The sequence below is a fragment of the Entelurus aequoreus genome, linkage group LG16 (genome assembly GCF_033978785.1).
Source record: "Entelurus aequoreus isolate RoL-2023_Sb linkage group LG16, RoL_Eaeq_v1.1, whole genome shotgun sequence".
Taxonomy (NCBI): domain Eukaryota; kingdom Metazoa; phylum Chordata; class Actinopteri; order Syngnathiformes; family Syngnathidae; genus Entelurus; species Entelurus aequoreus.
In genome coordinates, this window is record NC_084746.1 from 47,757,266 (window position 1) to 47,772,126 (window position 14,861).

The following is a 14,861-nucleotide window of genomic DNA, read 5'->3' on the forward strand; positions in this document are numbered from 1 at the left end:
GATGAAAGTTCTCTTTTTCTGGCCATTTTGAACTTTTAATTAACCCCACAAATGTGATGCTCCAGAAACTCAATCTGCTCAAAGGAAGGTCAGTTTTGTAGCTTCTGTAACGAGCTAAACTGTTTTCAGATGTGTGAACATGATTGCACAAGGGTTTTCTAATCATCAATTAGCCTTCTGAGCCAATGAGCAAACACATTGTACCATTAGAACACTGGAGTGATAGCTGCTGGAAATGGGCCTCTATACACCTATGTAGATATTGCACCAAAAGCCAGACATTTGCAGCTAGAATAGTCATTTACCACATTAGCAATGTATAGAGTGTATTTCTTTAAAGTTAAGACTAGTTTAAAGTTATCTTCATTGAAAAGTACAGTGCTTTTCCTTCAAAAATAAGGACATTTCATGTGACCCCAAACTTTTTAACGGTAGTGTGTATATATATATATATATATATATATATATATATATATATATATATATATATATATATATATATATATATATATATATATATATGTGTCTTAGATTATCCAAAAAAATAGTGCTCGATACCGTGATAGAGCGCAATATATGTATGTGTGGAAAAAAAAAAATCTCCTGATGATTGAGGGAACCCCTCATGAAACAGGCCTGTAGAGATGAAGTAGTCTTGGGATTTTTTTCCCCACACATATATATATATATATATATATATATATATATATATATATATATATATATATATATATATATATATATATATATATATATATATAAGAAATACTTTAATTTCAGTGAATTCTAGCTATAAATATACTCATCCCCCTTAACCCCCTCCTCTGGACCCCCCCGAATTCGGAGGTCTCCAGGTTGGCAAGTATGTCCGGTGTGCCCTATGGTCCGGAAAATACGGTATATTTCACGCATGCCAGCATGTTTTAGCACGACCAAAAGGGGGCACCACACTTGCCGTTTACACTCGTGAGAAAATAAATACACCCCACCACACCACACACTTTTACAACAAGATAAAGCCGCATAATGCTAGCTTCACCCAGGAAATGCTTATCCATCTTAGTGGCAGCTGCAACCTTTAGGCAATTTCTGTAACACCTGACCTGATAAACCTTTAATAACTCAAGTACAGGATTTAAAGTCTGTGCACTGCATGTGTTTCACGGAGATCAGTGGTTCTCGATCATTTTCGGTCACGCCCCCCTCTAGGAACTAGTGTTGTCCCGGTACCAATATTTTGGTACCGGTACCAAAATGTATTTTGATACTTTTCGGTACTTTTCTAAATAAAGGGGACCACAAAAAATTGCATTATTGGCTTTGTTTTAACAAACAATCCTAGGGTACATTCAAAATATGTTTCTTATTGTAATTTTGTCTTTTGTAAACAAACAAAGGCTCCTAATTTAGTCTGCTGACGTATGCAGTAACATATTGTGTCATTTATCATTTTATAATTTTGTCAGTATTATTAAGGACAAGTTGTAGAAAATAAATTATTAATCCACCTGTTCATTTACTGTTAATATCTGCTTACTTTCTCTTTTAACATGTTCTATCTACACTTCTGTTCAAATGTAAGAATCACTTATTCTTCTGTTGTGTTTGGATGCTTTACATTGAGTCGAGTTTGAGTTTATGTCGAACATGCACGCATACAACATGATACATCACGATTTCCAGTTTCTCTTTTTAACATGTTGGAAAAGGAGTAGGAAGAAGCAGAGCTTATTTAATCCTACCCCTTTTCTTTTACATAACAGTTGCGAAAACTTTTGTTCACTTCCTGTTCTCAATTTATTCACAATATACTCCATAAGTAATCACAATAAAAATAAATAAATAATACTCGGTGAAGTAAGTTACATTTCATATGGTGAGATGAGTAAGATTATTTTGAAAAAATGAACGGATGGATGGATGAAATAAATTGAGAATGTTTATCATGGTTCTTCTTCTTTGTACTTTGTAAACACTTTAAGTTTGAAGAGTTTCTTGAAGTGGATCATATTAGTACATTGTTTGATTGCTTTGCTTAATCCATTCTATAATTTATTTCCACATGCTGATATACTGAAGGTCTTAAGTGTTGTACGTACATACAAATGTTTTAAATTACATTTTTCTCTAAGATTATATTTCTCCTCTTTTTTGAGAAGAATTGTTGTATATTCTTGGGTAGCAGGTTATAGTTTGCTTTATGTATAATTTTAGCTGTTTGCAAATTCACTATGTTGTGGAATTTCAGTATTTTTGATTCAATAAATAAAGGGTTTGCATGTTCTCTATATCCATCATTATGTATTATTCTAACTTATTTTTTTTGTAACACCGTTAATGAATGAAGTGTACTTTTGTAGTTATTTCCCCATATTTCTGCACAATAACTCAGATATGGTTAGTTTTGGATGATACCGCAAATTTGGGTATCGATCTGATACCAAGTCGTTACAGGATCAAACAATGGTCATATTCAAAGTCCTCGTGTGTCCAGGGACATATTTCCTGACTTTATAAACATAATATAAATTTAAAAAAAAAAAGAAGATGTTGTGATGCCAAAAAATATCGATGTAATCATAGTAGTATCGACTAGATACGCTCCTGTAATTGGTATCATTACAGTGGATGTTAGGTGTAGATCCACCCATGGCGTTTGTTTACAGACCGGTACTTTTTAGAGGCGGTATAGTATCGAATATGATTCATTAGTATCGCAGTACTATACTAATCCAGGTATACCGTACAACCCTACTAGGAACCAAGACAAATTTCACACACCCCCTGAATTGAAATCCTGATGAGAACCTGACAATATTTATTTATTCATTTATATACACATTACCACTATTTGACAAGCACTAGTTTAATGTAAGAAGAAAAACATGAAACGTTGACACTGATAAGTATTAACAATAAACAAGCTTTGACTTTATATCAGGGGTGTCAAACTCATTTTAGATCGGGGGGGGCCACATGGAGAAAAATCTACTCCCAAGTGGGCCGGACTGGTAAAATCACGGCACGATAACTTAAAAATAAAGACAACTTCAGATTGTTTTCTTTGTTTAAAAATAGAAAAAGCCCATTATGAAAATGTACAAATCATTTTTTACACTTACACGTTGCGGTTAATAGTGTTCTATCTTTATTTGTCGTCATTTATACTTTCTGAATAAATTATGTGATTATGTCAACTCGTTGGTGTTCATTTTCAATCTATCAAGGTAAAAAATATCAAAAAATCAAATTACAGGATGTATTGGTGCACTAACATCATGTGGTTTATTGATTTTCTTACATATGTAGCATAATCTACATAGATACAAATAATTGCTATTGTGACATCTAGTGGACACATTTAGAACAGCAGTTTCTTTCATTCAAAAATGTCGGCTCATTTTTTTACTTGGCAAACTCATCCCGCGGGCCGGATAAAACCTGGCCTGACGTTTGAACCCCTGCCTTATATGGAAGAATTTTTAGCCCAACCCATCCATCCATGTTCCTCATTAGGCTCGCGGGTAGGCTGGAGCCTATCCAAGCCGACTTTGGGCGAGAAGCGGGGTACACCCCCTAGACTGGTCTACCAGTTTTTGGGCATTTTTATAAAATTATACAATTACACCCTGTGTACCTAATGAAGTGATCAAAAGGTGTCAGGTGCACGGTGTACCTGGGGCGTTGTCGGCAGCTTCTTGGGGATGTGGGTGAGGGCGTGATGGTGTGTGTGTGTGTGTGTGTGAGTGTGTGTGTGTGTGTGTGTGTGTGTGTGTGTGTGTGTGTGTGTGTGTGTGTGTGTGTGTGTGTGTGTGTGTGTGTGTGTGAAGAGTGTGTTGTGGGGAGGGTAGGGGCCACCAAACAAAAGAACAGAAGAAAAAAAAGAATGAAATCGCGACATGCAAACCAAACGACTCGTTTCCATGACAACAACATTAGTGTACAAACCCCGTTTCCATATGAGTTGGGAAATTGTGTTAGATGTAAATATAAACGGAATACAATGATTTGCAAATCCTTTTCAACCCATATTCAATTGAATGCACTACAAAGACAACATATTTGATGTCCAAACTCATAAACTTTATTTGTTTTTTGCAAATAATAATTAACTTAGAATTTCATGGCTGCAACACGTGCCAAAGTAGTTGGGAAAGGGCATGTTCACCACTGTGTTACATGGCCTTTCCTTTTAACAACACTCAATAAACGATTGGGAACTGAGGAAACTAATTGTTGAAGCTTTGAAAGTGGAATTCTTTCCCATTCTTGTTTTATGTAGAGCTTCAGGCGTTCAACAGTCCGGGGTCTCCGCTGTCGTATTTTACGCTTCATAATGCGCCACACATTTTCGATGGGAGACAGGTCTGGACTGCAGACGGGCCAGGAAAGTACCCGCACTCTTTTTTTTAAGAAGCCACCCTGTTGTAACACGTGCTGAATGTGGCTTGGCATTGTCTTGCTGAAATAAGCAGGGGCGTCCATGAAAAAAATGGCAGCATATGTTGTTCCAAAACCTGTATGTACCTTTCAGCATTAATGGTGCCTTCACAGATGTGTAAGTTACCCATGCTTTGGGCACTAATACACCCCCATACCATCACAGATGCTGGCTTTTCAACTTTGCGTCGATAACAGTCTGGATGGTTCGCTTCCCCTTTGGTCCGGATGACACGATGTCGAATATTTCCAAAAACAATTTGAAATGTGGACTCGTCAGACCACAGAACACTTTTCCACTTTGCATGAGTCCATCTTAGATGATCTCGGGCCCAGAGAAGCCGGCGGCGTTTCTGGGTGTTGTTGATAAATGGCTTTCGCTTTGCATAGTAGAGCTTTAACTTGCACTTACAGATGTAGCGACCAACTGTATTTAGTGACAGTGGTTTTCTGAAGTGTTCCTGAGCCCATGTGGTGATATCCTTTAGAGATTGATGTCGGTTTTTGATATATAGTGCCGTCTGGGGGATCGAAGGTCACGGTCATTCAATGTTGGTTACGTGGAGTAATTTCTCCAGATTCTCTGAACCTTTTGATGATATTATGGACCGTGGATGTTGAAATCCCTAAATTTCTTGCAATTGCACTTTGAGAAACGTTGTTCTTAAACTGTTTGACTATTTGCTCACTCAGTTGTGGACAAAGGGGTGTACCTCGCCCCATTCTTTCTTGTGAAAGAATGAGCATTTTTTGGGAAGCTGTTTTTATACCCAATCATGGCACCCACCTGTTCCCAATTAGCCTGCACACCTGTGGGATGTTCCAAATACCGTATTTCCTTAAATAGCCGCCGGGGCGCTAATTAATTTAAAACCTCTTCTCACTCCTGCGCTTACAAAAAAGCATGCGGAATGGGCAAGCATGCGCTATTTATTTTAAAACCTCTTCTCACTCCAGCGCTTACCTTATCATGAAAAGCACATTTAATAAAAAAAAAACGTTATTATGGTCTTACCTTTACTTATAAATGAGTCCATGTGCAGCTGCTTCTGATCAAAAGCAGTCTTCCTTATCTTTCTTCAGTTTTAAAAGTCTCGATGGAGATATTCCTTTAAGTATTACCTCCTGCTTCGATTGAAAGTCCAGTTTAGAAAACTGTTTTATTTTAGATATGTAATCCTCCATGTTAAAAGTGCAAGCAAACGATCGCTGCTCATGCTTGCTGCTTGTTGTCTTCTTCTGCAGCACTGGTCTTCTGTAGTACCAGTAGTCACAAGAAGGATCACTAGCGCCCTCTACCACCAGGAGGCGGGAGTCATTTAATGACTCATATTTGACCCGGCGGAAGTGCCAAGCATGCGCTAATTATTTTGCAAAACCAGTTTGACCCGGCTGTAATTCTAGGCAGGCGAATACTATATTCCCGGCGGCAATTCAAGGAAATACGGTAAGTGTTTGATGAGCATTCCTCAACTTTATCAGTATTTATTGCCACCTTTCCCAACTTCTTTGTCACGTGTTGCTGGCATCAAATTCTAAAGTTAATGATTATTTGCACAAAAAAAAAAAGTTTATCAGTTTGAACATCAAATATATTGTCTTTGTAGCATATTCAACTGAATATGGGTTGAAAATGATTTGCAAATCATTGTATTCCGTTTATATTTACATCTAACACAATTTCCCAACTCATATGGAAACGGGGTTTGTACATGTGTGGGGGGGGGGGGGGGGGGGGCGTCGCTCTGCTTGTGTGTCGCAGACTCTTTTTTTTTTTTTTTTTACCTGTGGAAGTGAAACGTCCGTTCTGCGAGTCGGAAACTGAGGAGTAAGAGGAGGAGGCAAAGGCGGAGGAGTGGGCGGTGGAGGAAGGCGCCGCGCTTGCAGATATGGGAGGCAAAGTCGAAAACGAACTGGAGAAGGGAGTAGAGGAGGCGGACGTACGAGAGACGGAAGTGAGAGAGGAGGGGGAAGAGGAGGAGGAGTCGGGCGACAAAGTGACGTCGGGGAAAAGCTCGTTGGAAAGCGTGGCGGTGCTCTCGGACTGGACGGTGGCGGTGCTCTCAGAGTGGACGGTGGCGGTGCTCTCGGACTGGACGGTGGCGGTGCTCTCGGAGTGGACGGTGGCGGTGCTCTCGGACTGGACGGTGGCGGTGCTCTCGGAGTGGACGGTGGCGGCGCTCTCGGACTGGAAGGTGGTGGAGGAAAGTTCCGTAATGTCGAAGGAGGAGGTAGATTCAGTGGCAAGGGGGGAAGATGGCGGTGACGTAGGAGAAGAGGTCGCAGAAGCAATCGTGGTGTCCGGGTCTTTGGGAGGAAGGCGAAGCGCCAACAAAACGGCCACGAATGGTACGGTTGGGATAAAAGGAGAAAGTAGCGAAGCGCAAAGCATTTTTTGGAAGTAAGCGCGGTTTGGATAAGGAAAACAAAACATAAACAAAGAAAATCAGAGGTGAAAAAAGATGAAAAGAATTCCTAAAAAGAGAAAATCTGCTCACCTTGCACCAGCAGCGTGTATTCGCCAGCGCTGCTCCCGACGCCGTTGTCCACGAAGCACAGGTACACGCCGTTGTCCGACTTGTTCAGCGTCTCAAAGCGCAGGAACGCGCCGTCCGCTTTGGCCAGCGGGGGGAGCTCTCCATCCTTCTTCTCCCAAGTGTAGGACGACGGCCTGCGACGGAAGACATGAGAGCGGAGGAATTAAGTCCCGAGGTGAGGCGGACGCAGAAATTAAATCAAAGGCAGGGAAACGACGAGACGAGGAGGAGACGGGACAAGCGTTAAAGGCGCGATGAAGTGATGAAGGGTGAAGACGAGGGTGGAAGACGAGAGGAGGTGGGGATGGGGGCGTGTTCTATTAAAATAAACAGAGGAGGCGAGGAGGGAGGAAGAACGGAGGGAAAGGATGGAAGGCGTCGAGAGTGAGGGGTAATGAGCGAAAAGAATGAGGAAGAGGATAAGGGAGGGCGGAGGAAGAGGACAACAGAACAAAGATCAGCATTTCAAATCAGCGTACAAAAATCCATTCTGTGTGAGAGACGGGGAAGAGAGATAGCGCGATGTTCCTTGATAAAAGAATCAATTATGGAAATGAGAAAGTCCTTAAGCGCTCTACAGTAATTACGACGACGGGAATCTAGGACACAAGCGAACGAGGGGGGTGGGGGGAGAAAAAAAAAAAACCTCAATTAGTCCTTTAGGCTGCAGTTGGACGGAAATTTCAAGAATAAGTGAACTCTGACCAAGCAACAACCTTCAACTCCGCACAACCTTTCAGTCCATCCAGGATAACGTTCCTTTTTAAGCTGGAGCCTATCCCAGTTGACTTTGGACGAGAGGCGGGAAACACCCTGGACAGGTCGCCTGTCGATCCATACAGAATGTCCAAAAAGTTAGTTCGACCCTCACATTTCAGCGAGCATCTTTAGAATAGAATAGAAAGTACTTTATTGATCCCAGGGTAAATTTCAGCACCACAGTTTGCTCACAATAAACAATAAACACTTAGATGTTTTTTTTACATGTGATTAATATAAATACAGTCTATTATACAGCCTTATTCACATGTGAATAATATAAATACAGTCTATTATACAGCATTATTCACATGTGAATAATATTAAATACAATCTATTATACAGCATTATTCACATGTGAATAATGCTGTATAATAGACTGTATTTAAATTATTCACATGTGAATAATATAAATACAGTCTATTATACAGCATTATTCACATGTGAATACTATAAATACAGTCTATTATACAGCATTATTCACATGTGAATAAGATAAATACAGTCTATTATACAGCATTATTCACATGTGAATACTATAAATACAGTCTATTATACAGCATTATTCACATGTGAATAATATAAATACAGTCTATTATACATCATTATTCACATGTGAATTATGCAGTATAATAGACTGTATTTAAATCATCCACATGTGAATAATATAAATACAGTCTATTATACAGTATTATTCACATGTGAATACTATAAATACAGTCTATTATACAGCATTATTCACATGTGAATTATGCAGTATAATAGACTGTATTTAAATTATTCACATGTGAATAATATAAATACAGTCTATTATACAGCATTATTTACATGTGAATACTATAAATACGGTCTATTATACAGCATTATTCACATGTGAATAAGATAAATACAGTCTATTATACAGCATTATTCACATGTGAATACTATAAATACAGTCTATTATACAGCATTATTCACATGTGAATAATATAAATACAGTCTATTATACAGCATTATTCACATGTGAATTATGCAGTATAATAGACTGTATTTAAATTATTCACATGTAAATAATACAAATACAGTCTATTATACAGCATTATTCACATGTGAATAATATAAATACATTCTATTATACAGCAATATTCACATGTGATAAATATAAATACAGTCTATTATACAGCATTATTCACATGTGAATAATATAAATACAGTCTATTATACAGCATTATTTAGATGTGAATAATATAAATACAGTCCATCATACAGCATTACTCACATGTGAATTATGCAGTATAATAGACTGTATTTAAATTATTCACATGTGAATAATATAAATACAGTCTATTATACAGCATTATTCACATGTGAATAGTATAAATACAGTCTATTATACAGCATTATTCACATGTGAATAATGCAGTATAATAGACTGTATTTAAATTATTCTCATGTGAATAATATAATTACAGTCTATTATACAGCATTATTCACATGTGAATTATGCAGTATAATAGACTGTATTTAAATTATTCACATGTGGATAATCTAAATACAGTCTATTATACAGCATTTTCACATGTAAATAATATAAATACAGTCTATTATACTGCATAATTCACATGTGAATTATGCAGTATAGTAGACTGTATTTAAATTATTCACATGTGAATAATATAAATACAGTCTATCATACAGCATTATTCACATGTGAATACTATAAATACAGTCTATTATACAGCATTATTCACATGTGAATAATATAAATAGTCTATTATACAGCATTATTCACATGTGACTAATGCAGTATAATAGACTGTATTTAAATTATTCACATGTGGATAATCTAAATACAGTCTATTATACAGCATTTTCACATGTAAATAATATAAATACAGTCTATTATACAGCATTATTCACATGTGAATTATGCAGTATAATAGACTGTATTTAAATCATCCACATGTGAATAATATAAATACAGTCTATTATACAGTATTATTCACATGTGAATACTATAAATACAGTCTATTATACAGCATTATTCACATGTGAATTATGCAGTATAATAGACTGTATTTAAATTATTCACATGTGAATAATATAAATACAGTCTATTATACAGCATTATTCACATGTGAATACTATAAATACAGTCTATTATACAGCATTATTCACATGTGAATAAGATAAATACAGTCTATTATACAGCATTATTCACATGTGAATACTATAAATACAGTCTATTATACAGCATTATGCACATGTGAATAATATAAATACAGTCTATTATACAGCATTATTCACATGTGAATTATGCAGTATAATAGACTGTATTTAAATTATTCACATGTAAATAATACAAATACAGTCTATTATACAGCATTATTCACATGTGAATAATATAAATACATTCTATTATACAGCAATATTCACATGTGATAAATATAAATACAGTCTATTATACAGCATTATTCACATGTGAATAATATAAATACAGTCTATTATACAGCATTATTTACATGTGAATAATATAAATACAGTCTATCATACAGCATTACTCACATGTGAATTATGCAGTATAATAGACTGTATTTAAATTATTCACATGTGAATAATATAAATAGTCTATTATACAGCATTATTCACATGTGAATACTATAAATACAGTCTATTATACAGCATTATTCACATGTGAATAAGATAAATACAGTCTATTATACAGCATTATTCACATGTGAATACTATAAATACAGTCTATTATACAGCATTATTCACATGTGAATAATATAAATACAGTCTATTATACAGCATTATTCACATGTTAATTATGCAGTATAATAGACTGTATTTAAATTATTCACATGTAAATAATACAAATACAGTCTATTATACAGCATTATTCACATGTGAATAATATAAATACATTCTATTATACAGCAATATTCACATGTGATAAATATAAATACAGTCTATTATACAGCATTATTCACATGTGAATAATATAAATACAGTCTATTATACAGCATTATTCACATGTGAATAATATAAATACAGTCTATCATACAGCATTACTCACATGTGAATTATGCAGTATAATAGACTGTATTTAAATTATTCACATGTGAATAATATAAATACAGTCTATTATACAGAATTATTAACATGTGAATAATATAAATACAGTCTATTATACAGCATTATTAACATGTGAATAATATAAATACAGTCTATTATACAGCATTATTCACATGTGAATAATATAAATACAGTCTATTATACATTTAAGTACAGTCAAAAAGGAACATATGCATTATACAGTCTGATGGCTGTCGGTATATCGGTATGTCGTTATATAATCGGTATATTTAGTCCGGTATATCCTGTCCAGGATCAGTACTTTACAACGTCAACTTTGGATATACTATAGTCGAAATACTGTACTATGTGGATATATCCAGTTTGCAAGATATATCAATATATTTTTAAACACAATATGAATTAAGAAAGTATCGTAATATCGATATAATTTATTTCACGTTAAAATGACCAAACGCAGCTTATTTGTTGTGTTCCTTGTTCTCCCCCGCCCCCTCTTAACACTCCATGGGCTACTAAACCCCTCCCCTACTTCCTTCCAAGACGTGCTTGTACGTATAAGAACATCCATGATTGGTTGGTTGTTTACTATGATGAGTCACGATTGGTTGAGATTAGGGCAAAACATTAGGGAGAGGCCAATCAGAGGCAAGATAGGGCGGGTCATGGAACCAGGAAGGGAAATCACAACAGACATCCCAAATGACGACGAGAGAGTCGTAGATGAGGGCGATTTATATGTTAAAATAACAAGTGGAAGATGGCAGAGGGATTCTCTTCTTTAGATTTTTCTTTTAGCGATGTAGACCACGTCCAGGAAACCCACGATGCGTCTACTTGGACAAATGTATGCGTCTGGATAAAACATTCATTTCAGTTGTTTACCATGTAAGCCCAAATCAAAACTGTTCTCAAGTTGCCAAGCCGGGCATATTACGCACGAGAAATGCTGCCAAAAATGTACGCCGAAGTGAGGAAGATCATAGCCGCACAATGAAGTCAAGTCACTTACTTGGCGCTGACCAGAACCGTACGTGTGTGACAGTCCATTACATCGTCCACTGGGAATTAAAAAGTGCCTGCCTGCAAATTGATTTTTTATGCGAGTTTGATACATGTTTTATTTATGTTATGTAATTCAGTGCTACTTAAACTTTTTTTTTCTGTGCTGTTAATACCCATCTTGACTAAGTGGGTTAATAAAAGTAGCCACTGACTGTTTACAGTACAGTTGTCAATAGAGATGTCCGATAATATCGGGCTGCCAATATTATCGGCTGATAAATGCTTTAAAATGTAATATCGGTAATTATCAGTATCGGTTTCAAAAAGTAAAATGTATGACTTTTTAAAACGCCGCTGTACGGAGTGGTACACGGACATAGGGAGAAGTAGAGAGCGCCAATAACCCTTAAAGGCACTGCCTTTGCGTGCCGGCCCAGTCACATAATATCTACACAAGTGAATGCAAGGCCTACTTGGTCAACAGCCATACAGGTCACACTGAGGGTGACTGTATAAACAACTTTAACACTGTTACATATATGCGCCACACTGTGAACCCACACCAAACAAGAATGACAAACACATTTCGGGAGAACATCCGCACCGTAACACAACATAAACACAACAGAACAAATACCCAGAACCCCTTGCAGCGCTAACTCTTCCGGGACGCTACAATATACACCCCCCAACTCAACCCCGCCCACCTCAACCTTCTCATGCTCTCTCAGGGAGAGCATGTCCCAAAATCCAAGCTGCTGTTTTGAGGCATGTTAAAAAAAATAATGCACTTTGTGACTTCAATAATAAATATGGCAGTGCCATGTTGGCATTTTTTTCCATAACTTGAGTTGATTTATTTTGGAAAACCTTGTTACATTGTTTAATGCATCCAGCGGGGCATCGCAACAAAATTAGGCATAATAATGTGTTAATTCCACGACTGTATATATCAGTATCGGTTGATATCGGAATCGGTAATTAAGAGTTGGACAATATCGGAATATCGGCAAAAAAGCCATTATCGGACCTCTCTATAAAAAAGCATATCAAACAGTCAAAACACAAGATACACTTACAATTAGTGCACCAACCCAAAAAACCTCCCTCCCCCATTTACACTCATTCACACAAAAGGGTTGTTTCTTTCTGTTATTAATATTCTGCTTCCTACATTATATATCAATATATATCAATACAGTCTGCAAGGGATACAGTCCGTAAGCACACATGATTGTGTGTGCAGCTGGTCCACTAATAGTACTAACTTTTAACAGTTAATTTGACAAATTTTCATTCATTACTAGTTTCTATGTAACTGTTTTTATATTGTTGTACTTTCTTTTTTATTGAAGAAAATGTTTTTAATTTATTTATCCTATTTTAATAATTTTTTTAAAAAGTACCTTATCTTCACCATACCTGGTTGTCCAAATTAGGCATAATAATGTGTTAATTCCACGACTGTATATATCGGTATCGGTTGATATCAGTAATTAAAGAGTTGGACAATATCGGAATATCGGATATCGGCAAAAAGCCATTATCGGACATCCCTACCTGCAAAGCATGAAACAAACAACCGCAAATACATTCTGACAATCTTGGCAGAGGTCAACTGACTGCCACTCATAATGGCCATCAGCGCCAACAAGGAAATATGAAGCAGTATGTAAATGTTAAAGAGCGCCTGTCTTCTGGCCATAAAAGATGATCAGCTGTTGTTTTGCCCCTTACTGAGCGATCATCAGCAATTAACGGAACAATTAACCGCACATTTAGCACCTCCGACTGCTGTTATGAAACATCACGCTCAATAGTCCACGTGCGTTTTACGGGCGAGGGGCGGACAGCTAATTGGTCGGATGTTCTTCCACGCCGTCGGGTCACGGCGGTGGAGAAAGCCGCCCTGCCATATCGTGCATTAGTAAACAGGACGCAGAAGGAGGCAGACGCTCGGCTGCATTAATGTCGCTACTTTAGAATTCTTCTCTCGGACGGGGCGCCATCATTACAACGATAAAAGAAGGAGCATCCGGGCGCCTTCCTCAATGATTCATACGCGGGCAGGTGAACTATGCTAATAGGGTAAACTCATAATGAGCGCCAGCTTTGTGTAACGTTTCCTTGCCGGCATAAACCCCCCCCAACTCCCCAAAAGAACTGAAACAGTTCAAAGCTTTAACTCCTCGGCCCGACCCGACAACTCTCTGAGCGCCCTTTAAAAGGCCGCTTTTGCACTTTTAAGGGGAAAGAAAGCGCTCAGACACCCACGGACGATGTTGCACTCTGAGCTTGTTCTTTCCTCCGTTTTGCAGGAAAGTGCACATTCGGGAGGGTGGCTGACGTTCAATCGGCAAATGTCACACTTTGCTTACGCGAGGCGAAAGTCGCCGGACGGGGAAGTTGGTCAGCGGGCGAGGAGGTGTTGCAGATTACTGCAATCCGGTTCAAAATAGGAGGCCATCTCCGACACGCAACTCGGTGAAGGTAGAGTAAGGCTAGGTCAGGATGCTGCGTGACAGTTAAAAGTACCGGTGATTGTCACACATTTTTATAGTCTTTGGTATGACTCACAACCTACCGATCTCAGGGCGGACACTCTAACCACTGAGTAGTAGGCCAGTTAGCAGTCATGATGATAGTACATTCAAATGACAACCACATTCAAGTTAAAGCACCACTGGTAGTCACACCCACACTAGGTGTGGTGAAATTACCCTCTGCATTTGACCCATCCCCTTGTTCCACCCCCTGGGAGGTGAGGGGAGCAGTGAGCAGCAGCGGTGGCCGCGCTCGGCAATCATTTTTGGGATTCAACCCCCAATTCCAACCCTTGATGCTAAGTGCCAAGCAGGGAGGTAAATACCGCATATCATTATGTTCATATTGTACCCGTGTGGGATTGTTGTTTTCAAGCATTTAAGTCCCATCTTAAAACTCATTTGTATACTGTAGCCTTTAAATAGACCCCCCTTTTTAGACCAGTTGATCTGCCGTTTCTTTTCTGCTCTGTCCCCCTTTCCTACGTGGAGGGAGGGG

At 37.8% G+C, this 14,861-nt stretch overlaps 1 protein-coding gene across 1 annotated transcript in view; it reads right to left on the reverse strand.

The window, feature by feature from the left end:
- LOC133631218 (cell adhesion molecule 3-like) overlaps window positions 1-14,861 on the reverse strand; it is a 136,920-nt gene that overhangs the window by 16,487 nt on the left and 105,572 nt on the right. Inside the window, exons 6-8 of the mRNA XM_062023377.1 lie at window positions 6,939-7,111; window positions 6,226-6,747; window positions 3,677-3,697 (exon numbers count right to left, since the gene is read on the reverse strand). Coding sequence (XP_061879361.1) covers window positions 3,677-3,697; window positions 6,226-6,747; window positions 6,939-7,111 — 716 coding nt within the window. The remainder of the gene's footprint in view (window positions 1-3,676; window positions 3,698-6,225; window positions 6,748-6,938; window positions 7,112-14,861) is intronic.